Source organism: Plecotus auritus (assembly GCF_963455305.1).
Source record: "Plecotus auritus genome assembly, chromosome: 2".
NCBI classification, from domain to species: Eukaryota; Metazoa; Chordata; class Mammalia; order Chiroptera; family Vespertilionidae; genus Plecotus; species Plecotus auritus.
In genome coordinates, this window is record NC_137771.1 from 14,582,829 (window position 1) to 14,607,040 (window position 24,212).

General features: G+C 53.0%; 2 protein-coding genes across 3 annotated transcripts in view; both read right to left on the minus strand.

Annotated features, from left to right (window-relative positions):
- The window catches only part of TCEA3 (transcription elongation factor A3), a 38,376-nt gene extending 31,289 nt beyond the window's left edge, over positions 1 to 7,087 (minus strand). Inside the window, exons 1-3 of one of the 2 annotated variants that reach the window (XM_080655946.1) lie at positions 6,903 to 7,087; positions 844 to 906; positions 17 to 122 (exon numbers count right to left, since the gene is read on the minus strand). In XM_080655946.1, coding sequence (XP_080512072.1) covers positions 17 to 122; positions 844 to 906; positions 6,903 to 6,971 — 238 coding nt within the window. In that variant the 5' untranslated portion in view covers positions 6,972 to 7,087. The remainder of the gene's footprint in view (positions 1 to 16; positions 123 to 843; positions 907 to 6,902) is intronic. The other variant, XM_080655947.1, reaches the window with a different exon arrangement.
- Positions 7,088 to 10,334: 3,247 nt separating this feature from the next.
- ASAP3 (ArfGAP with SH3 domain, ankyrin repeat and PH domain 3) overlaps positions 10,335 to 24,212 on the minus strand; it is a 48,724-nt gene continuing 34,846 nt past the window's right edge. Inside the window, 21 exon segments of the mRNA XM_080655053.1 lie at positions 10,335 to 11,642; positions 12,537 to 12,593; positions 12,595 to 12,628; positions 13,366 to 13,576; positions 14,409 to 14,604; positions 14,723 to 14,830; positions 14,917 to 14,984; positions 15,579 to 15,694; positions 15,876 to 15,961; positions 16,858 to 17,035; positions 17,260 to 17,354; positions 17,551 to 17,684; positions 17,770 to 17,960; positions 18,055 to 18,103; positions 19,164 to 19,251; positions 19,575 to 19,644; positions 20,761 to 20,870; positions 21,021 to 21,107; positions 21,283 to 21,358; positions 21,749 to 21,834; positions 22,063 to 22,174. Of these exon segments, the coding sequence (XP_080511179.1) occupies positions 11,568 to 11,642; positions 12,537 to 12,593; positions 12,595 to 12,628; positions 13,366 to 13,576; positions 14,409 to 14,604; positions 14,723 to 14,830; positions 14,917 to 14,984; positions 15,579 to 15,694; positions 15,876 to 15,961; positions 16,858 to 17,035; positions 17,260 to 17,354; positions 17,551 to 17,684; positions 17,770 to 17,960; positions 18,055 to 18,103; positions 19,164 to 19,251; positions 19,575 to 19,644; positions 20,761 to 20,870; positions 21,021 to 21,107; positions 21,283 to 21,358; positions 21,749 to 21,834; positions 22,063 to 22,174 (2,227 nt within the window). The 3' untranslated portion in view covers positions 10,335 to 11,567.

Sequence of the window (24,212 nt, forward strand, 5' to 3'; positions counted from 1 at the left end):
AACAGTCCCCTCTCACCCAGCAGCCGCTTCCATTTTTTGATGAGGACTTTGGCCAAGGACACCACCTCTTTGTCTGAGCAGTACTTCCGGACCCCATTAACGGCGACTCCAATCCTGGTTGTCTGAAAAGCGACAGAGTTAGGGACTGGTCTGGGAATGGACACACAGGATTGGCTGCCCTAACTGAAAAGACCTGCCCCCTTCAACCACCTTCTTCCCTCAGCCTGACCTGTGCCTGAGATAACCCTGATCCTATAACTGAGGCCCTGACCTGCCATCCTTAGTGAGGGCCAGTGCCCCAGGCTCAGCCCCCTGCACTGATGGATAACTTTGGTGAAAAGCTGAGGTGGTGGTGGTGGTGGAGGTGGTGGTGCGTCTGGCTGATGAGGACCCCTCCCCATTCCCAGTCCCCAGGTGTGGTGGAGGCATATCTTTGAGCTCAAGTTTCACCTTAAGATATAGCCCTGGCTACTAAAGCTTGGGTCTGTGCTGATTTTTTTTCAGGGCCAAGAGCATTGGGTAATGTTTGGGGGCTACATGGGCCACAGGGAGGATCAAAAAATGGGGGTCTCTTCACTGGATCATTGGCCTCTTGTATGCCACAAGCCCAGGGCCTTGGGAATTGGGGTATTCAAGGAAAATACATCAGTCTTTCTCCCAGACCCAGAGGGTTCCTTGGAAGGACTCCGGTGCCCATCTAAATGCCCCAGTCCCCACCCTCAGAGCACCTCAGATCCCCAGCCCTCTACTCAGAAATTGCCCCCAGACCCCACCCTTAGAGGTCTTCCCCCCAGAGAATACCCCCCCCAGCACTGTCCCCAGAGCTTTCCACCCCCACCCCACCTGGAGTAGCTGGATGGACATCTGACAGCTGTTCAGCTTCTTCAGAAGGTCGAGGGCCCCTTCCTGTGGGAGGCCACAAGGTGAGGGCTGAGGCTGTGGGTTCTGCCCCAGGCCCCTCTCTGACCATCTGGTCTTGTAGGAAAGAGGAGGGGAGGTGGTGGGGAGGAGACTGTTCCAGTATAGGACACAGGCAGACAGGCAGTCGGAGGACAGGCAAGGGACAGAAAGAAGGAGAGAGAAGAAAAAGATTCCTCCCTGGTTCAGCTCTCTACATCATCCTTACCACCCAGGCTGGGTTCAAGCCCCTCTGAGCCAGGCTTCAGCCCTAACCACTTTCCCTGACCTTAAGCCATTGGCTATCCTGTTCTTTCTACTGGGTATGCTCTCCCCTTCCCCATCTCTTCCTTAATTACTTTGCAGCTTATTATTATTGTTGCTTTAGTATCCTCCTTTCCTCACTTTTCTACTGTGAGCTTCTGCAGGGTGAGGGGTGTGTGTGTGTGTGTGTGTGTGTGTGTGTGTGTGTGTTTACAGCTTTATCGAGGTATAATGGATATACAATAAACTGGACATATTGCAGGCTACAACTTGAGTAGTTTTGACGCATGAAATAATCACCACAATCAAGATAAGAACATAGCCACCATTCCCCGAAGTTTCCTAGTTCCCCTTTGTAATCCATCCCTCCTTGTACCCCCAACCCCATACCCAGGCCACCACTATTCTGCTTTCTGTCATGATAGATGGGCTTGTATTTTTTAAAAAGGAATAGTTTAGCTCAGCTGGCCTGGCTCAGTGGTTGAGCATTGACCTATGAACCTGGAGGTCACGGTTTGATTCCCGGTCAGGGTACCTGCCTGGGTTGTGTGCTTGATCCCCCAGTATGGGTCATGCAGGAGGCAGCCAATCAATGATTCTCTCTCATCATTGGTGTTTCTATCTCTCTCTCCCTCTCACTTCCTCCCTGAAATCAATTTTTTAAAAAAGGGATAGTTTATTAATTTTTAGAGAGAGAGGAAGGGAAAGGGAGAGCAAAACATCAATTGGCTGCCTCCCACACACACCACCCCCTACTGGGGATGGAGGCCACAACCAGGGCACGAGCCCTTGACCAGGAATCCAACCAGCAGCTTCCTGTTGCTCCAGACGACATCCAAGAAACTGCGCCACACCGGCCAGGGCGGGGCTTGCACTTCTAAGTCCTGTAGATCTAGAGTCCTGTAGTAGACTCCTTTTCGTCTGGCTTCTTTCACTCAGCGTAGTTATTTTGAGACATATCCACGTTGCTGTGCATATCAACCACTCCTTTTCACTGCAGGGTTGTTTCCATTGCACGCACACACCATTTGCTTGTGCATTCACCTGTTGATGACTTTTGGTAGTGTCCAGTTTGGGCCTACCACAAACAAGTCTGCTAGGAACATCCATGTACAAGTCTTTGTATGGACATTGCACTTTCATTCCTCTTGGGTAAAGAGGACGTTTTAGACCTCAGGGTTCAGCACACTGCCAGGACTCCCTGCGTGAATGAATCAAGCAGAAAGCAGAAGGTGGGAGGGGAGACTGGGAGGGGAAGAAAGGAGACTCAGATTTGAAAATCTGCTGGCTGCCAGGCCCTGAACCACCCCTGACCCACTTCAGCTTTCTCCTTCCTCCCAGCCACTTCCTAGAAGCCAGCCCCGGCCTCCTGTCCTGAGTTTGGTTCCCTGAGGAGCACCAGCTGACTGGGTCCTGTATGCCCCTGCCAGGCTTCCTGGACCAAGTCCCAAGGGTGGCCAGTCCTCAGCCTCCCTTAGAGCTTGGGTTCACAGTATGTATTCAGAGGTGTGGCCTGTGGGTTTGTATGTGCATCTAAACTTGTGGGCATATAACTCTGTGTGTAACATTAATTCAAGGCTTACAATGTGTGGACACTGTTCTATGTGTTTTACATGAATTATCTCGTTTAACTCTTACAATGACCCTACGAGGTAGGTACTATCTTCATTTTTATAGATGATCCCACTTTCATAGAAGAGGAATCTAAGAAACAGAGAGATTAAATAATTTGCCCAAAGTTACAAGGAACAGAGCTGGGATTCAAACTCAGGCATTTGAGGCTCGAACCACTATACATCAGTGTAGGTATGGACATAGATCTGTCCAGACTTGTACAATCATCGAATATCAACATGGGTAAGTGCAGTGGTATGCTGGTCAATATTTAACAACCAGGTCTTAAGGGGGGGGGGAAAAAACCTGATTTGTATTGTTTGCCTATTTCTGTGTAAACACTCCTCCCATGGCCAATCTCAAGTTACCAACACGCTGTCACTGAACTGAAGGAGCTATTGGTGAGTAACACCATTACACAGTACTTCCACCATAGTGACGTAATAGAAGTTAATAACCTCTAGACCATAGATGATGGTAAAATATAGTAAAATAATTAGGAAATGATGATTTTGGAGTATTTATTACCTTTGTTTTAAATATAATTTATTAAAAAATTATTTATTTATTTGTAAGCTTACAATTTAGTTTTTAAAATGATGGCTCTATTTAACAATAGGCCTGCAAAATTCCTGAAACCTCAACCACCAATGTTAAGCCGGTTCCATCTTACCACTGGACATTTGTCTCTGTATGTCACATTGCATTGCCAGGTGTGTGTCTCTGCACCCATGCACGGGGGCATGTAATATCTCTGGTCCAGGTGTGGAGCTGTGGGTATGCAGCTTGAAGTGCCACGTGTTTGTTTGTATTTGTGAAATGATGCCTGGGTTGTAACGTTTGAATGTATAAGCGTAGCTGTTAAGTTTGTAGTTTTGCATGTCTGAGTATTGCTTCTTGTCTTCATGCACACGTGTGCCCGTGTAACTGTCTTTGTGCATCTTTCTGTAAATATAACGGTCAGTGTATCTATCACGTCAGGGTCAGTAACTATGTCTCATATGCAATTATGTTCATAGTTGCTTGTTTAGTTATTGCTGTGTGGTTGTAGCTATATTGTTGTGTGTAGTTGTGTAGCTGTGACTTGGTGCTTGTATGTTGAAGCTGTTTTAATGGGTGCACGCTGATAGCGCCTGACAAAAGCCCTAAATTGCTGGGACTTCGGTAATTAGCAGTGCACCCTGGGCCTGAGTTGCAACTTGGAGGATCCGTCTTATTTCAGGAAGTGTGTCCTCCTCTCCCTAACCACTCCTGGTGGCCCATTTTCACTCCTAGAGCAGCCCCACCTTTCTTGATCACATGCCCAGAGCTCTGTGCCCACTCAGACGCTGGGAGAAGCCCAGGCACAGACGTGGCTGCAGACTGGCTCCGAGCTACGGGGAACCTGTGGCCAGGCTTGCATCTTTCCTGGGCAGAGCTCTGAATACTTCCACAGGAACACATTCCAAGGAACACCATTTCTCTTCCCACTGCAGAGAAGAGGAAAGCCAGGCCCCGAGAGGGGAAGTGGTGGGCCTATGGCCATAGAAGAGCAAGGGGAAGCCAGGGCCAGTCCCTTTCTTCTCAGCCAGAGGTCTACCCACAACCAAACTGCTTTTCTCAGGTCTCCTACACTTCCCCACCCCATCCACCACCCTCCACCCCTCTCCTGCAGAGGCCCAGAGTCTCCTGGCCCAAGCCAGGGTCAACAAGGAACGGGGCTGGGGTAACCTGTCTACTTCCTGTGGAGTTTAGCTCAGAAGATGGGGTTTGGACTCTGCTGCCCCAGTTGGAAAAGTGCCCCCCCCCCCCCGACTTGTGGCTCAATTTGTTTCTCTGCCTTTGGAAGATCTGGAATGGGGGTGGGTGGAGGCTGAGATGTAAGGGTGAGAACTGCCCGCACTCCGCAGGTTTCTATTTCATGGGGCTGTGCAGACGCTGGTCTCATTTTCTAACTCATAGCTGGCACCGTCCCAAGTCCTAGTCAGGGTTTCAGACCTCTTCCCCCTCGCCACAGCCAGCAGAGACAAAATCTGGTGACCTCCTTCTCAGGAGGGAGGTAAACTCAGCTCCTCTCACAGAGGAAGACACGGGGCTTTGGCCTTTATATTAACATCAACTCATTACCACGCATGTCTACTCTAGGGCTTCCTGACACTCCACGTTCCAGGGACGCCTCTCTTTGCTCTGCTTTAAACCCTCGTTGACGGTCCACCCCTTTCCCCAAGTTCCTAGGGCAGCCGTGGGCAAACTATGGCCCGTGGGCCGGATCCGGACCATTCGGCTGTTCTATCCGGCCCACGGAGCCGAAAGAGCGGAGGGTTCTCTTGCTCTCCCCTCCGCTCCTTCACCAGCAGCAGTGTTAACATGGCAACATCGGGAAACACGACCGCAGCTCCTTCTTCTGAGTGGGCGGATTTATATCCGCCCATTCAGTAGAAGGAACAACCTCTCAATCTTCCAGAGTCTCCTTGTAATGCCCACGGACACGTCCCCCGACATCACCCTGGGAATGCCTAGACACGTTATCGTGGTGATGTAGGGAGACACGCCCCTGGGGAGCACAGTATCAGAGCATTAGCTAAAAAGGAGACCAACAACACTGTTCCCACTGAAGTTGATGTTTTAAAGACCAAAAACCTTTCAACCCAGTCTACATTGCCATCTACATCTACGTCCCGGGCATAATTTGGAAGTTGCACTAAAGAAAATGTTTAATTAACTGTTTACACATTTTGTTCTTTTCTATTTGTTTTAGTTTTAAATTATTTTATTATATTTAAGTTTAATTTGAAAGGCTTTTGTACCTTTCCTTTGTTAGGCAATTTTATTTTGCCTTTGCCATCTTCAATAAAAGGTATGTTATTGTGCTATGGTTCCTCCATTTTTTGAAGTTTCAAATTATAATAATTAGTGTTTACATTCTTCTTGTTAAAATGTTTGAAATGAATAAAACTATTGAAATAATAATAATAAAAAGACCGTACCCTTTTATGTAATGATGTTTACTTTGAATTTATATTAGTTCACACAAACACTCCATCCATGCTTTTGTTCGGGCCCTCCGGTCCAGTTTAAGAACCCATTGTGGCCCTCGAGTCAAAAAGTTTGCCCACCCCTGTCCTAGGGTCACAGAGGCCTTGGAAACGCAAGTCCTGCTCCAGCACAAGGCTACGGATGGTGGGGGAAGAGGAAGGCCCTGGGACAGGGCGAGATGGGGGGCGAGGGGCGGGGAGCGTGCCCGCAGGCCACCCTCCCCTCTTTTCCTTCCTGGGTGTGCCCAGATCCTCCCTGAACGAAGGCCAAGTTTGCTCTGGCCGGACAATCCCGCGGCGCCAGCCTGAGGCAAAGATCACGGGAAGGATCAAACATTAACTTCACGTCGGCGGGCTAGCGCTCCGTGCGCCCCGGATCCGCTGGCAGGACCGCCAGCCCTGCCTGACTCCCCTCAACCTCCGGGCGTGCGCGCAAAGCCCAGGCCTCCAGCCCGGCCCCCTTCCCCCACCCGCGGGCCCGAGGGCTGCGGCTGCCCCGCACCTGTTCGGCCCCCTCCGGCGCAGGCTCCATCCCGCGGCCAAGGGAAGGGAAAATTGCAAACAGAACCGCTCCTGGCGCCCAAAACTGTGAGGTCGCGGGACCCGTGGCCCTTCACTCCTCCCCCCGCAGAACCACTCCGGGTGCGGGGCAGACGCCGCTCAGCACCCTCACAAGCTCAAGTTTCCTTGACACTTCTGGGGGCCACCAGGGTTGTGTTCCACCCGCCCCGCCGTCGCCTCCACTGCCCTGGCCTCGCACAGTTGCCCGTCCCGGGCCTCGGAAGGTCCTGTACCACGTCCCCATCTCTTCCCTCGCTTTCCCGGACCTGCCCAAGCGACCCCGGGGCCCTTGGACCCTACGCGTCCAGAGGTACATGCACAAGCCTGGTCTTCGGGGCCGAACTATGCCCACCCCGGGCATCCCGAGCCATGCACACGCCCACTCTGAGGTGCCCAGCGGTCCCCAAGGGGCGCTGAGCCCTGCCCCGCTGCGCCTCCCTCGGGCCGAGTCCCGCGCGCGCCTCCCGGCGCCCCGCCAGCTCGCGTCCCCCGGGCTCTCCGGGGCCGCGCCTCCCGGGGTGGGACGCCGTGGCCCAAACTCTGCAGCCTCACCGTGTGCTTCCTGGCTACCATCTTCTCCAACTTTCTGGCGATTCTCAGCAGCTCCTCTTCCCGGCCCATGTTGGCCCACGACGCCTGGCGGGCTAGGGGCGCAGGGGCAGCAGCCGGGCTTCGGGGGCGGGAGGAGGGCGTGCAGCCCGCGCGGGACGCAAACACACGCGGCACACACGTCTGGCGGGGGCGGGGTCCCCCCTCCCCGCCCGCCCTCCGGCCTCCGAGGCGGGGGAGGGGTGGCGTGCACTAAATATAGATTTCAAGGACTTGTCAGGGCAAAGATTGCCCGCACGGCCAGTCGGGCTTCCCGAGCGGGACGAGGCTGCGAGAGAGGGCTCTCCCTCCGGCCCTTCCCGCCCTGGGGTGGGGGTGCTGAAAGGAGGTTTGGGGAGGAGGCTGTCGTCCAGGGACGCAAAGGGCTGTCGCGGGGAGAAGGGCGCCAGTGTGCCCGGGAGCTCCGGCCGGGAGTTCAGGGCCCCCGCGTAGCTGCACCGTTACTGTTCAGGGCGCGAACCCAGCTCCGTGCCTGTGCCCAAGTGGAGGCGACTTGGTGCGCTCAGATCACATTTTAGGGCAGGACCGTTGAAGCCAGCTCTGCCGACCCTGCTGTGCTCGCTCACATCCTGAGCGCACGCGAATCCAGGCCCCTGTTCCCAACTATTTTTAAGGGTGAGAGTTTGCATTTCTAACAAGGTCCTGGAGAACTGTGTCCGGTGCTGCCAGTCCCAGGACTGCGTGGAGGAGGGAGGACCTGGGAGATTCTTAAGTGCACAAAACTGAGAAATACTGATCCGGGTGCATGGGCGCCCTCGATTCAGGGTCAGGGCACTGCCTCCCCAAAGGGATGGAGTCTGGAAGGGTCATCTTGGTGCAGAGAAGGAAACAAACAGAATTGTGCCGCCACAGTGTGCACACACCTGTGTTTCTGAGGAAGGGCCTTCCAAGGGTCCCTGGCAGACCCATGTCTCTTCCTAAACAAGTGAGTTTAATTGACAGAAAATTATCTTAGGGGGAGCGGGCAGTGCTTAGGGACCTGGAGGGGAGGCATGAAAAGTGGTCCACAGTGTGTACAGGGTGGGGAGCTGTGGTTTGGGATGTTCAGTGAAATCTCCAGACTCTCCTGATAGAACCTTAGAAAACCCCACCCCAGCCCCAGCACAGAGACAGTGTGGTGTGGACTCCTATGACTTCTAACTGCTGCTGTGTGTCCTGGGATAGAGGTAGGAAGGGGTGAGGTTTTTCATTCACCCAACAAATGTATTGAGCATTCAAGCAATGACCAAGACAGACCCAGTCCCAGCAGGCTTGAGATTGGGTCTGTGGGTAAGAGACACCCTCAAAAAACAAGGACAGAGCCAATTCTGTATTACCACAACTGGGGTGAGGGGCAGCAAGAAGGGGAGGATACCTTAAAGACACATTGGAGAGGGGTGGGGGGTGTCATCTCCTCTGAAGAAACAAAATTTAAATTTTGGGCCGAAGTGCAGAGTGGGAGTTGGAGGCAGGAGGAAGAGTGTTCACATAAGAGAAGAAACATTCATTCATTCATCAGGCACCTACTATGTGCCAGGCAATTCTAGCCCTGGGCATTCAGAGGAACAAAGCAGTCCTCCTGGAGTTTCAAATGTGCAAAGCTTAGGGATGGGCGGGTCCTTGGCGTGGCAGGGTTGTAGGAACTGAAAAATTGGCTACAACACGGAGGTGAGAGGAGTGTAGCGAGAAATGAGACAGAAAATCAGAGATGGTTGGGGCCTGACCATGCAAAGCATTGTAGGCTACTTCTAGAAGGTTAGACTAATGGTTTGGGATTTGGGGAGGTCTCTTGGCCAACCCCCAAGCAAGCCCCTCTAGATCGAAGGGACAGCTGTCTGCAGTTACTTAGGATTGCCTGAAAAAACAAATTTGTTTTCGGGCCTCAGCTTGGAGAAGACTTAGGTGAAACTTTCCCTAATCAGAGTTCATCTGACACCAGTTGCCTCCACCACACACAGGTGGGGAAGTGATGCCACATCTTCCCTGGCCCCCAAGATTGGCCTCTGGGGTCTGTCTCCAAAAAAGGTCAGTGATGACCTGGCCAAAGCAACTGGTGTTTGGAAAGGTCTTAGGGTTATAGTGAAACGGACCATTCAGAACAGAGAAGCCCATATTGAGGTAGCACCTTCTGCCTCTGCCCTGATCATCGAAGCCCTCAGAGAATCTCCAAGAGACAGAAAGAAGCTAAAGAAACATTAAGCATTGTGGGAATATCACTTTTGATGAGATCATCAACACTGCCCAACATATGTGTCACCAATCTTTAGCCAGAGAACTCTGGAACCATTAAGAGAGCCTGGGGCCTGCCTTGTCTGTGGGCTACAATGCTGCCACCCTCATGACATCATAGATGACATCAACAGTAGTGCAGTACAATGTCCAGCTAGTTAAGAACTACAAAGGAAATATTTTAATTAAAGATCATTTGATAACAAAAACAATCAAGTTTCATTTTCCTCAAATTTCCACCATTTCTGAGTTGTATGACAACAAAAAAAGTCAAGACTCTTACATCATCAGGGCTCCGAAGACCCTTAGAAAAAGAGTCCAACTCCTTCATTGTACTGATGGGAAGACTGAGGCCCAGGCTTGCATTGTTCAACTGTTTCAGACACTGTTGGTACCCATCATATTCCCTCTGCCTACCTGTCCTCCCCAGAGGTTGCCTGCAGGCAATTCCTGGACAAAATCTGACATCTTCCCACTTCTCTCTGACTGAGGGCTTGGGGCAGACTGGAAGAGCTTGGGAATGAACACCTCCAGTAAGGACCTGCCCAACCAATAAGAGACCAGAGTTTGAAGGCATGTTCTAATCTATATGGTCTCTCAAAGGTTCCCCAATAAGGTAAGCCTAGATACAGTGATAGCCCTTCATTGACACACCCTTTTGCTTCTTGACCTTCTTTCTGTTTCATTTCCCTACTCCCTCGTTATGCTTCCTGGGATCACCGCACAAGTAAACTACTTGCCCCCAAATACCTGTCTCAGGGGAAATCAAATTGAGACAGGAACTGGGCAGAGCTAAACTGCAGGTCTCCTCACTCCTAGTCCAGTGCTCTTTCCTCCACACCAGGATTTCTCAACCATGGCACTGTTAACACTTTGGACTGGATAAGTCATTGCTGTGAGGGGATGGCCTGTGTATTGTAGCATGTTTAGCAGCATCCCTGACCCCTAGTCACCAGATGCCAATAGCACCATCCCACTGGGAGCAATACAAAAATCTCTGCATCCCCAAATGTCTTTTGGGGCAAAATTGCCCCTGGTTGCAAACCACTGCTCTACGCCAGGCTGTCTCCCTTACGGGGCCCAGAGAAAGAATTAAGTCCTAAGATTCCCTCTTCTTCCCTATTGATCTTTAGATCACATAAATAAAACCACCAGGGGTTTACTAAAAAAAAAAAAAATCTTTTATTACAGATAAGTGAAAGAACAATTCAGAGATGAACAAAACCAGACACTGGGGGCTAAGCAGATGACTTTGTTCCTGTGGGTCACAGAGCAGCCAGGACTCCAGGGTACACAGCCCAGCTCCCAGGCCAGGCTGCTGTGTTGGCCACTAGCACCCTCTGGCCTCCCCTGTTTGGCCTGGCTCATCAGCAACTGTAAAGCTGAGGTGTTAGAGACTGGTGATGGCTTAGGTGTTTGCTAATATGGGGCTGAAAGTCAGGGTGGAATTTCTGGCACTGGGAAGCAGAACCGTCAAGTCTCTGCCCTCCCATTTCTATCTTTCTCCTTTTGTGACCCTTTCCTTCCCTGAGATGGGAAGGCTCCTGAGTTCACCAAGAGAAAGAGGAGAGAAGTTAGGACCCATCATCTGGGACCAGCCCTTTCTTTCCTGCTAAGTCAAGGAGAGTGGGCAGTCTGCTTCTTGACTGGGGATGTAGTAGAGGTCCCCCAGAAGGCTGTGCTATCCCTCGAAAGGAGTGATAATCAGGCTACGTAATTGAAAGTACGGCATGAACATTGACCAACCAGAATGGATGGGCTGTAGGCAACTGCAAAGGCATACAGCTGATTGTCAGTCTGCCCCTCATGCCAGAACCATCTGCCCTGGCCCATTCCCAAGCTCAACCCTTGGGACCAGCTTCCCAGCAAGGGAACACATTTGCAGGACCCTTGTCTTAGTCACGTGGCATCTGTAGTACCTAGTGCAGGTCTAGACAAGAGCCAGAACTCAGTGAAGAAATACTAATGAATGGATGAGGAGATGGTCCCTAGTCTGGCAGAATCCCTGGTCTGGAGAATGATGAAGGCAGCCTGGTCCTACTCTTGTGGAGCCTCAGACTGATGGAAGAAACAGTCCTGGTCTGATGAGGGACTGAGGGTTCTGCAGCTGAAGTAGCTGGGAGCACTCAGATCCAGCCAAAGGGCTCCCTCAACCTGGGGAGCAATGAGATAGAGGGGAAAGAACCACCACCAAGCCCTAACATGGAAGGGCCCAGCATCCTTGGCAGGGGCATGGGCCCATGGCAGGGATGAGGGCCAGCCACAGGGCCACAGGGACAGAGACAGCATGACCCAAGGAAGTGAACACCTCAGCTCCTTAGTCTTGTGCCCTCAAGTCCTAGCTCTGAACATTGGGGTCCAGCATGAGGGTGGTTCAGGCATGCAAGGACCAGCAAGGAGCTAGTCTCGCAAAAGCAGCACAGAACTTGCTGGGAGAACCCCAGTTCTTGAGCCTTCTCCTTCAGTGAAGCCAACCTGGGGAGAGAAGGATGAAAATTGACATTTTTTAAGCACTTATTATATGCCAGCTGTTTATCTCACTCAGTTTCACAAATGTCTTATGGTGATGAAATTATATCATAATATGGGGGTAGATGAAAGTATCCCCATTTTACAGATGATGAAACTGAGGCTTGAATAAGTGAAGACACTTGCCCAAGTCTCCTCACTCTAAAGCTGAGGCTCTTATGATCATACATGCTTCAACAACAGGCATCAGCACCAGGCTGAGTGATGGGTACCTGGCTGTGGACACAGATCGGTATCTGGTGCCTGACTTTGATGGACTGAGGATGACAATTCCCCAGAGACACCCAGCTCCTGCCCCTGCCCCTGCCTTCCTCCACTCCCAACACAGAAACCAACACCATCCCTGAGGACTTCCCAGGGGAACAGAAGAGAGGAGGCTTCCTTCCCAAACTACTGGCTCCATCCTATGCCACTCCTAGATTCCGCAACTAAATATATGCACATCCCCTATGCCAGGGAGCCACCAGTCTCGGGAGATTCCAGGAGACTCCTGTACAAGGGGAGAGTCAGGCAAACCGAGGCCTGGTGCACAGATACCCTAATCTGGCAACTGCAGGGAAGCAACCAGCCTGGCTGACACAGCTTAGCTCTTCCTCTCCTGGGAGCAGCTGGAGCTTGGGCCTCATCACCTCCGCCATCCCTTAAGGCCTGGGTGCTCCCCAGCTTCACCCATCCTGGGCTGGAGTGGGGAAGGCGGAGCACCAGGACAGGGAATGGCCAAACTGTGTACCCCGATCCTGGGGAGAGGTGTCCCACCCCAATACACCTATTCTTGACCAATTCTGCCTCCTCGGTACTCTGCCATCTCCCCTCAAACCACAGTCCTGAGCTCCTACCTACCAGCATGTTCCTTCTGGGTGGAGGCTGCCTGGCTGAGGGACAGTCTTCCAGATTCTGGTGCCCCCCGCCGATAGGAACGAGTGCTCTCGGAGCTGGAAAGCAGGGAGAGGCCAATGTGACCCCCATGCCCAGAGAGCCCCCCAGAGTAGAGAGAAAGGGCTCAGGTATAGAGCAAGGCTGGGGCTTAGAGTCCACGAGGCCCCTGGCCTCTAGAGAACTCTGGCGATTTCCCTGTCTACTCCCCAAACTCCAAACTGGAAGAGTTTGTAAGGAAGAGAGGACTGGATCCTGGATTGAAGGTAGGGACAGAGCGAATGCCCCAATGACAGCCTCTAGAACAAGCCACACAGATTCCCCCCTTCTCCACTCCAGCTTCAGCAGTCTACATCCCAGATTCTTAACATCCCAGGAGCAGGTGTGTAAAGGGGAAAGCGGTCTAATCACCCTCCATTTAAGCTCTAGCCCAGGGGTCCTCAAACTTTTTAAACAGGGGGCCACTTCACTGTCCCTCAGACAGTTAGAGGGCCGGACTATAGTTTTAAAAACTATGAACAAATTCCTATGCGCACTGCGGGCCCGGGACGAGTCGGCTGCTAAGCAGGACAGGCAGCGGCACCCGGCGGGCTGGATAAATGTCCTTGGCGGGCCGCATGTGGCCCACGGGCCGTGGTTTGAGGACCCCTGCCTAGCCTTTCTGTGTTAGCCCTGGGCCTCAGAGCTGGAAGGCATCCCAGTCTTCAGGCAGACACAGTTTAGAGGTGGGGAAATAAATGGATGCTCAGAGAGGTCAGGACACTTGCCTGGGTTGCACAGCTGGGCTCTCACCAACCTGAATCTGACGGGGGGTGTGGTTCCAGATGTCAGGCTGGGTCGGGAGGTGCCTGGGGACTCCCAGAGACCCTCTTCAGAGCTGGGTGGGGTTTGGTTAGTACCCCCAAGTTCCACAGGACTTGTAAGGCTAGAGGAGGAGGATGTTGGACTGTTCTGGCTCTCGGGGGCCCCAGGAGCCTCTGAGCTAAGGCTGGGGACTTCGGAATGATCTGGAATCAGAAGTGATAAAGCCTGTATTTATCTCTTATTCTGCTCAATTTCAAAGTAGTCTTTGGCCTCTAGGATCTCCTCATTTCCCACTCCCCATCTATCTCTCTAGCACTGTCCTTCAACTCTTCCCCATCATGCTGCAGTCTTCTTCATCCACAACATTCATTCACAACAGCCAGGGCCACAATGATACACGGTTTTGCTTCTGCTTACACCTTCTCCTTGGTCTGGGCTCTCCTGCTCATCCCTCAGGCTCAGCTCAGAGGCCATCCCCACCAGGAAGCCTTCCTAAGCCACCCTCCAGTCCCAATAGGACATGCTCTCTCCCTTCCTGAACTCCCAGAACAAGCCTGTCCATTCATTCAACAAATAGCTCTTGAGAACAGCCAGGCACCGTGCCAGGTGCTGGAGAAATAGTAGTCAGCAAAATACTCAAAGTCCCCGTCCTCTCGGGATTTACACTCCATATCACATTGTGCCTTATATTATAAGGGACTGCATTCGTTTTTCTCTCCCCCACTGGACTGTGTCTCAGTAGCCCCCAAAGGCCTCAAGACATAGTGGATGCTCAATAAATGCTTCTCTCTGTTTTTATTTAAGTGAAACATTGTCAGATTTGGAATAAAACAGACCTGGGTTTGAATACCACTTAAGGGACTTAGCTGTGGGATCTTGGGTAGGTTACTGAACATCTCTGTTCCTGTACTTATAAGGGGGAGATGATAACCCCGAACTATCAGATGATAGTGAGAATGATATGAACTAACATATGCACACAGTAGGCCCTCAATGAATGGCACAATGAGCATTTTTCTGGGCAGCCAACCATACCTCCACTGGTATGTCCTGCACGGCCTTGGACCATGGTCCGAGAAGGGTTTTTGACCGGTAAGGGTGGGGGGCAATCCTCACTCTGGCTCTGAGGGGCAGCTGATCCCAGGTTGGTGATGGTCTCATAGGTCTTGTTGCTGATGTCCATCCTCCCACTGGCCCAATGGACCTGGGCCGGGGGCTTCAGAGGACAGTGCTGCTGGGACAGAAGTGTTGGGAGGGAGGACAGCCTGGTTTCTCCAGTTCACCCTGCGCCTCCCCACACGAGGTCCAATCTGGTTCTAAAGGTCTGAGAGGCAGGGGCTGGGACCCACCTTCTCTTCCTCATCCTCCTCGCTGTCAGAGCCGGGCTCTGTGGAGATCCCCCAGGAGTAGTGCACGTGTAGGGGGAAGGCCAGGGTCCCAGCCTTGGCCTGTTCCAGCTGCCAAAACAAAGCCTTGGCCGTTCAGAGGGTCCGGGCTCAGAAGAGAGAAAGGGTCAGGGTACCCTTCCTTCCCTGGACCTTACCAGCTCCTCACACTCCTTGTGTTGCTTCTTCCTGGCTATGTCCAGAGCTGTTTCTCCTTCCTCATTCACTGTGAGGGGTCAAGTCAGGAGTCTTAGTTAGGGTCAAAGTCGCCTGATAGCTTAGAGGTTAAGATGGGCCACTGGAATCAAATGGTCTGGGTTTGAATCCCAGCTCTGCTGCCTCCTGGCTGAGTGACCTTGGGCCTTAATTTTCTCATCTATAAATGAGTGTGACACTTGCAACAACTACCTGACCAGGTGTTGTGAAAATTAGATGAGTTAATATGTGTAGAGTATTTGGCACATTGTCAGGCACATGTTAAGCAGTAAATGGTGGCCATTATAATCACTATAATTCAGGTGCAGCTCATATTTGTTTGGTTAGGTACTTTCAGAAACAATATTTTATTTTACTTTCTTAGCAGGCCTACTAGGTTAGTGGTATTATTCCCATTTTACAGATGAGGAAACTGAGGCTCAAGAACTGGATGGACAAACCCCACAGTCACACAGATGGTCAGAGGCAAGCCAGGATTAGGACCCAAGTCGGACTGTGAAGTCCATGCCCATAGCAAGTGCTCTCTGTCTGGGAAAAAGGCAGGGGGTCCCACACGAGGGGAGTCAGGGGCGGGAGTCTGATGGAGGAGGTGTTTGAGCCCCACCTGGGCCAACTGAAGCTCTCCCTTTCAGCAGCAGCTTGAGGCAGTCAGGTTGGTTGTAGAGAGCAGCGTAGTGCAGGGCACTGTTCCCATTAGCAGCCTTGGCATCCAGGTGACCGCTGGGGAGGGGTATGGTCAGGGAGGAAGGAAGGGGAATAGACAGGTGAGGGGTCGGGAATAGGTAGGTGAGGGGTCAATGTCAGGGGGAGAAAGAGGGAGAGGAGAGGAGGGAGCAGAGGGAGGAGAACAAGGCCAGGGGGCAGTGTGAGGACATGGACAGACAGGCAGGGAGGTTCTCACCCATTTTGAATGATGAAATCCACCATGGGCAGGGAGGCCTGGTTGGCGACTCTGATAGCCAAATGCAGGGCGAGCTCTCCAGGTGCCTGAGTACACATCCACCCCTCTGAGTTTCCCTCGTTCACCTGCCCCCACCCCAATATTACCCTCTTGAATCCTGCTGTCCCCCGACACCTCCAGATATGAGGCTGCCGGACCCCTGAGCGATGAGACTGAATGGACAACATGTTTGAGAGGAGGGCGACATCTCTTCCTTCAGTGGCTCTGGCTCCTCTCGCCACCAATAGAAGATGTTTCCCTAACTTGGTTCTTGGCCCTGGGCTCCTCTCTTTGCTCCTCTCACTGCCACCAGGACCTCAGCGAACCTCGTGTTGCCAGCTGTCACTCAGGGAGGCTGTTCCAGGCTTACCTCCCCGAATATGGCACTTTCCCGCCCGCTGGACAGCCTACAGAGGTATCAGACCGCTCAAAGATATGCCACCCAATTTTGATGTTCAGCAACTCCTGTTGATTTAATCTTTCCACTGTCTCTGATATTCTCCCCCGACTCCCCAGTTCATATGATCTTTGCTATTGGAAATGCCATACAGCGGCCTTCCCTGCTCTAATATGACCCACCTTTATCCATTTCTAAAGGTTTTCAAGAAAAATAAAGATACTAACAATTTATTGCACACACATTATGCAGTAGGCCCTTTACTCACACGACAATTCTCATTTCAACGTGGGCGCTATCATTTTCTCATCTTTGGCTCAGAGAAGTTAAGCAACCCCTCTGGACCGCACCGCTGGGGAACGACAGAGCCAGGATTCTGGCTCGGGTCTGCTTGACTGAATGTGTGCTCTTTCCCTTTTACCCCTCTGATGGGTGAGGTTTGAGCTGATGTCAGAGGTGGGCAGAGGGGCGTGATAGCTGGTCCTGGAGGCCTGGGCCATGTGTAAGTGCGGGGGGTTATAAGTGGTCCTTGGAGGGGGTTCTTACCTGCCCCTCAGGCCCTGGCAGCAGCTGCCCGAAGTCCTGCCCATTAGCGAAGGCCTCCAGCACAGACAGGAGGTCCTGGTTGCAAATGGCCATCCAGAGCCTCTGAGGCTCGGGTGTGGACCGCCGGGCAAACCTGTGTTCCACATACTTGGCCACGATATAGTCCCTGCGGGCACTCCTGCCAAAGACAACCACATGCGGGATCTCAGTTATCCCTTTCCACCCTGTTGACCCCTGGAACCCTCCCACAGGAGACACAGATCTCCGAGAACCTGTCCTGGACTCTCCCAGATCTGAGGCTCCCCTCTCCCCAGACTTCCAGTCCAAGATCTTTCTGAGGCCTTGGGAGCTGGGGAAGCAGAATCCCCAGCCAGGACGTCCTCCATCTGAGAGTCCCCTTACATGTCACTGTCAGCTGAGGGTTTAGGGCCACCATGTGAGGGCAGCTGGGCTTCCATGACTTCATTGAAGCGCGTGTTTCCGATGTTCAAGGCCAGCTGAAGTCACAGCAAAGTAAGACGGGGTGGTTAGGATGGCGCCCCCTGGAGGACTGAGCCCTCAGAGGCCCAGCCCTGACTGTCACCTTCCCCTCCCCGCCACCCTCCACCCCAGTCACCCACCCCCCAAGCTCTGGCTGAGCCACTGTGCCCAAGCCCGCCTCTTGATCAAACCACGCCCGGAATCCACTCTCACCAACAACTCCGAGGGGCACAGCAGGTCCAAGGTGAGGGACTGGATACGCGAGAAGCGCACACCCAGCTCGCGGTGGACGCCCGAACACTGGATGCAGGTGAGCACGCCCAGGTTGGTGCTGAGCCACGTGGGGTCTGCAAAGAGAGCAGCTCATTCCTGGAGGTGCGGCCCCTCCCCTCCCCTCCCACCTCCCTCCTGGGGGTGGCCCCACCACCGGACCTGCAGCCCCGCAGTCACAGCACTGGCTGTTCCCTGGCCTGCTCTTCACCTCCGCGATGAGGAGCTTGGTGAGGTCCTGGAGCTCCCCATCCAGCCCGGCGCCCCCCCAGGGCCCCAGGATGCCACTGGGCTCCCCGAGGAAGGCACTGCTCAAAGCTTCGTCCTTGCTGTTCTGCAGCACTGACACCCACCTGTGGAGAGTGCATGGGGGGGCGTGGGGATGACACCCCTGACCTGGGGTCCTGCCCCCACCCCCTAACCCCCAGGTCATGGGGAAGCACTCACGCCTCACACTCATGTTCATCCTCCGCCTGGAAGTGGTACGTCCTGTTGTCTGTTGGGAGAGGAGGAGATGTCTGGCCTTCCCTGGGCCCAGGGAGCCTTCACCCAAACCACTGGATCCAGACAGAGCTGTTGTCCCTATGCGGCCAGGCCCTGCCAAGCTAGGGGTGGGCGGGTAATGGCAGTGGCCAGCAGAGGGGGCAGTTTCTCAGAAGTCACCTACAAAGTAGGATCCCAACAAGGCTCTCCGTGTGCAGCTGGGGTTCCGGGTCATGGGAGGTATTAGGGGGCACAGGACCGCACGCAGCTCAGAGGCAGTCTCCTCTGAACCCACTGCCACCACCCCATCTGTCCCCACAGCCCCCTATCTGGTCTCCCTGCTCTCCATCTCTTCCACGCGCCCCCAGCCAGTACCAACTGCCAGATTGTTGTTGCCTAAGGTTCTGCTCTAACCACACCACTCCCCTGATCCAAGACCCCCCTTGGCTCCCTACTGCCAGGAAATAAGATCCAAACCTTTAAGAGGCATTCCTAGGCCTCATCTCCTACGACTCCTATGTAAACCCCACAGACTGGCCAGACCCACGCTCCTGTTTTTATGTTTTCCCTCATGCCAATCCTGTCCCCTGAAATGCCCTCCCTAAACTCTACCTCCTGTGTCCTTCAAGGCTACTGTCAAGGGCTGCCTCCTCCAAGCAGCCTTCCTGATTCCCCAGAGCAGGGCAGGCCTTCCTCTCTTTCACCTTCGACAGTGCTATATCTGCTCCTCTCTCCTGGACACTCCCCCGCTTCTTACAGTCCTGGGTCCCCAATCACACCCCTGCCATAGAGGGCTCCCTAAGGATGAGACGGCTTTGCTCAGCCTACGCCTGCCCCGAGAAAGCCTGGCACCAAAGGCTCCAAAGTAATAATAATTCCAAAACCTACTCCTCCAAATCCATTCCAATATGCCTTACAGAGCGTCCAGGGCCTAAGGAGTCTTCAGCCTGCGGTAGTGGCTGTTTAGTAAACACGTGGAACCGGACACAGGCCCCTGGCTCAGCCTCCTGGTGGCTGACAGGTCTCTTAGAGAAGCCTTGGGCAGTTGCGGGGAAGGGGATGGGGCTACTCACGAGTCACCAGGTCAAAGCACTTTTTCTCCTCGGGGTTTGGCCTCACTTGGCACGTCAGCAGGGTCAGCTTCACTGGGGGCCGGTTTATCTGTGGGAAGTTGGGGACGGAGGATGCACATGGTACCCTCTGGGTCTCCTAAACTCTTAGCCCCTGTTTCTCAATCTGTTAAATGGGCATAATCCTGTTCCTGTGTATGTGTCCCCTCTCCCAGCATCTCAAGGCTGTGGAGTGTGTGGGCCAACACCACCAGGCTGGGAGTGAGCTGTGGGTCCCATCCTTCCCTCCACACACAGGGCATCTCCAGGAACCTGGGTCCAGGTCTCAGAGGGGAGGGTCTGACACTTGTCTGCTCAGAACACTGAGAGGAGAAAGGACCCATGGTTCTGAGACCCCACCCCTCCCGGCCTCACCATGCTGTGTGAAATGGTCAGGCAGCCATACTTGACTCCACACTTCCTTTTCTGCCAGACTCTTCGAATTCTAGGACCCAGAGGGATAGAGAGACCGTGACCCAAGGCTTACACCTAAGTCCCCTGCAGCAGAGAAACAGAGTCCTGGCCCAGGTCTCCTGAAGGAGGAGACACAGTTCTGCCCACAAGAAGCTCCCGGTCTGATGGGGGAAACAGCCTCACTCTGGGAATCCTTATTCTAAAGGGGGCACGTGACCTTGACTCTCTAAGAGCTACTCTGATGGAGAAGACACAGCTCCCAACCTTGTCTGAGAGGAGGACAGGCTTTTGACCGCAACGGGTGAATTATGGTTAAACACAAAGCAACATAATTATTGAGATGCTAAAAATACAATTAGCAAATCCATGCTCCAAAGCTATTTAACACTTCTGTAAATATTAACTGGCTTAACAGAGTTATTCTTCTCTGATAAAAACTGATTCGAAAGTAGTAACACGGCCTTGGCCGGTTTGGCTCAGTGGATAGAGCATCAGCCTGCGGACCAAAGGGTCCTGGGTTCGATTCCAGTCAAGGGCATGTACCTTGGTTGCAGGCTCCTCCCCAGCCCGGGCCCTGTTCAGGGCTCATGCAGGAGGCAACCAATCAATGTGTTTCTCTCACATTGATGTTTCTCTCTGTCTTTCCCTCTCTCTTCCATTCTCTCTAAAAATCAATGGAAAAATATCCTCAGGTGAGGATTAACAAAAACAAACAAACAAAAAATAAATAAATAAAGGTGATTAAATGTTTTTAAAAAAAGAAAGAAAGTAGTAACACGAACACTTCCCAGAAGGGCCTTTGCATTTCCCAGACTGATTTTTGACCCCAGGGAGGAAGGCACAGGCAACACTTCCATTTCCAGGCGTATTCCGTCTATCGCAGAGGTTAGGAGTGAGGGCATGGGGACGCTCTAGGGCCTAAGTGCTCAAACAGTGTTCGCTGCTGCTATGCTTCTTCAAGTTAACAACAACCAGTGGCTTTTAGAAGCTTGCGTGCCCAGGACTCTGATGATTCTGCATTGCCACAGTGGAGGGTCCAAGAACCCTCAAATAATAAGAAGGGTCCCTTTGGTCAGTAACTCCAACCCTGACATTTACTGCCTGTGTGGCTTTGGTCAAGCTACTTAAAGTTCTCCAAGTCACTTACCCATCACTCTTCTTGTATAGAAAGCCCACCTTCTCCGTCCCAAATTGCTTGTTGCCTTGGTGCTGGTGGATGCTGTAGCCACCTCCTGAGTTCTTCCGGCTCATGTGGTCCTGCTCCCCAGACATGAAAGGAGACCTCAGGGTGGGAAGAGCCCCATTCTGCAGGGGTCTCCTGCAAGGAGACTCAGGGCACTCTGAGAAGTCTTCCTTCTCCCCCCACCTCCCACATGGTGTGCCTTCTGGGATGAATGAGGGGCTGACCTCTCTGTTCTCAAGCTGCAGCGTCCCTCGGAGGGAGTCCCGGAGCTGGGTCAGCTTCTGTAGCTCCTCCTCCTGGGCTTGGCGCAGCTATGGGAGAGGGCAGGACCCCATCATCAGCCAGCAGATGTGCCAGGTGCAGAGTCCAGACCAATGCACAGGGCAGGAGCCTCTCTCTCTGGGCAGGGGGTAGCTCTTCCACACCCAGGTTCTCCCAGAAGGACAGGGGGCTTGACCACAGGCCCAAGGGTAAGGCCCGACTTACTGCATGTACCGAGGCTGCCAGCTTCTCGATGAAGGGGGACAGGCTCTGAGCAGCCTTCCAGCCATCTTGGAAAAAGCTAAGAGGTGCGAGGCCAAACAAGGGGCCAGAGAGAAATGAAAACGAGAGATGAAACACGAAGTATGGGAGAAGGTGCTGCAAGGATCACCGGGCGTATACTAGTCGTCTGATGGTCAAGAACAGGCACTCTGGAGTTAGACTGTCTGGGTCCGGATCCCAGTTTACCAGCTGTGTGAGCTTAGCAAATCTGAGACTCCGTTTTTACATCTGTAAAATGGGGATAATAACAATACCTGCTCACAGGGGCGTTAGGGGATTGAGTGAGATCAAGTGAGCCAAGTACTTGGGGGTCTGCCAGACCCTGGGCCTGGGCCTGGTTCTCTGTTGCCTGACGGGTTAAGGGGTGAGGAACATGGGGCTAGGGTTGGGGCCACGGGGAGAAACCTACTTGTGCTGGGCATGGAAGAACTTGATGAGGCTCTGCAGGAAGTCAGGGCCTTGCTTCATCTGGCTCTCCCCGGCTTTCAGCAGATACTGGGGGGAGGGCAGGGCAAGATGTGCCACGTGAGCAGAAGCTGAATCCTTGGAACAAGGGCCTGCAGTCCCCCTCCCAGGCTGATCTTGGCCATGACTGAAGCTTGGTGACATCCCAAGGGCCATCTGACCAGGGCCTGAGCTGAGCCTGTGCCCGGCCCCTGGGAGGTGCAGAAGAGGCAGACGGGAGGACACGTCCCACCCTCCCTCCCCTGGAGCAGCCGTTACCTCGCACATGTGCAGCTGGAAGATGCGCCGCTCCCTCTGTGTGTCCTGGGCCACCTCCCCATGGCTTCCCCCTGTCACTCTGGCCCGGTCCCTCTCCTTCTCCAGCCTGGCCCTAGGCCCCAAGGAAAGAGAGGCCTGAACATCTCTTGGCCCCTTTCACGCTCCACCATCCATACACCCTCCTCTCTGCCACGGGCACAGGAGAGTGAGGGGGCCCTCCTGCGTGCCAGCTGTGTGGGAGGGCTGGGGTACGCGGTGAACAAGGCAGATTCGGGGAACCCACTGGTTCATGGGGGAGAAAGACATGAATCAAATCACAGCCGGGAGAGCAGTGGGAGAGTAAAATGGGGGACTCGACCTTTTCCGGCTGCTCAGGAATTGATGTTTGAGCTGGGATCTGAAGTCTGAGAAGTTGCTTTGGAGATATCTAGGGCTGGGTAGGAGGACCAGAGCATGTGACGGCCGGAGGCAGGAGGGATCAGGAGCCCAGATGGAGAGGGAGGTGGTTCCAGGTGAGCTAAAGAGGGGCCAGACCATGCAGAGCCTGATTCAGACCCTGTCAAGGCTCTTGGTCTTTATCCCAAGAGCAATGGGAAGGACTTAGGGTTTTTAGGCAGGGAGGTCATGAGCTCAGAGATGAGGGCCAGGTGGGAATTGGGGTGACCACTGCTGACTTTGCTGGAAGGAGTGTAGTACCCAGTGGGTTGGAGCTTCTGAGCCATGCAGCTTCCCATTCAAAGCTTAGAAAACCTTTGTTCTTTTCTTTGTAAGTGAAGACAGGAAGCGCTTCCCATCCCTGTAACTGAAAGTAACTGGGCCTTCTCCCTGCAGATCTTAAGGGTTGTCTGTCCCCTCCCTCCCGCTTTGGGGATGGGGGGAACTGTGTGTAAATGCCACACCCATCAGACCACCGGCCCCCAGCCAGGAGAGTATTTCCATATCGGAGGCTGAGCACATGTGACCACGAAACCTGTATAAAGGAGCCCTCTCAAGTGGGTGCCAGCCCTGAGCTGAGAAGACAGCCATGGGCTGCATTATTTCCTTGGAGACTCAGTCTTCTCACCTGGAAAATGGGGACCCTTATCTGTACCCAGATGAGCTCAAGTATGCAAAAGACTTAGTACATGGAAGACTATAGGCCCCTCTAGGCCTCAGTTTCCCACCTGTAAACTGAGGGAGCGATGGCCTGGACCGGTCCCTTCTGGCACTGAAGCTTCAGGCCTTACTGAGGTGAGACCTCTGGGACAGTGTTTATATGCAGAATCTGTACGTGGAGCCGTTTCTCAGCCTCGGAACTAAAGACATTTTGACCATATAATTCTTTGTTGCGGGGAGGGGGGTGGTGTCCTGTGGATGTAGGATGCTTAGCAGCATCCATGACCTCTCCCCACTAGATGCCAATCTACCCAGTTGTAACAACCAGAAATGTCTCCTGGGGGTGAGGGAGGGCGGGGTGCAAAAACACCCCTGGGCAAGAACCACTGCTCTAGAATAGGGTTATGCAGGCTTTTGAATTTTTATTTAAATTTTCTCACAAGTGGTTATTTTTCATTCCAAGTGGGAGTTTGTGGCAGGGTGGTGGTGTTGGGGGGTAAGAGCTGGATCAGGGCAGATGCTTCTTTTTGGATCTGAAGATGAGCAGTAGAGAGAGAGGCAACGGCTGGGCCTGCAGTGTGTTAGCAACGATGAGCCTGGACTGAGTGGGCAGAGCAGCTGGGAGAGGCAGGGGACTCTCTCAAGTGTACACTGTTCTTATACTTTTCAATAGTGAAAAATGAAGAATAAGCTGAATGCCTATCAATAGGGAGTGGTTAAATCAATTATGCTCTGTCCCTATATAGGAATACGATGCAGCTCTTACAAAGGATGCAGAGGCTCTATATAGGGTGGCCTGGAAAGATGTCTGCTGCAGAGTAAATGGACAGAAAGGAAGTCACCATATAGTTCAGTGGCTAGAAATGTGGATTCTGGATCTGAATGGCAGCTCCCTCACTTACTTAACCTTCACAAATCTTTCTAAGCTTCAGTTTCTCCATCTCAAAAATGAGACTAGCCTGGCCGATGTGGTTCAGTGGTTGGGCATTGACCCATGAACCAAGAGGTTCCTGGTTCGATTCCTGGTCAGGGCACATGCCCAGGTTTCAGGCTTG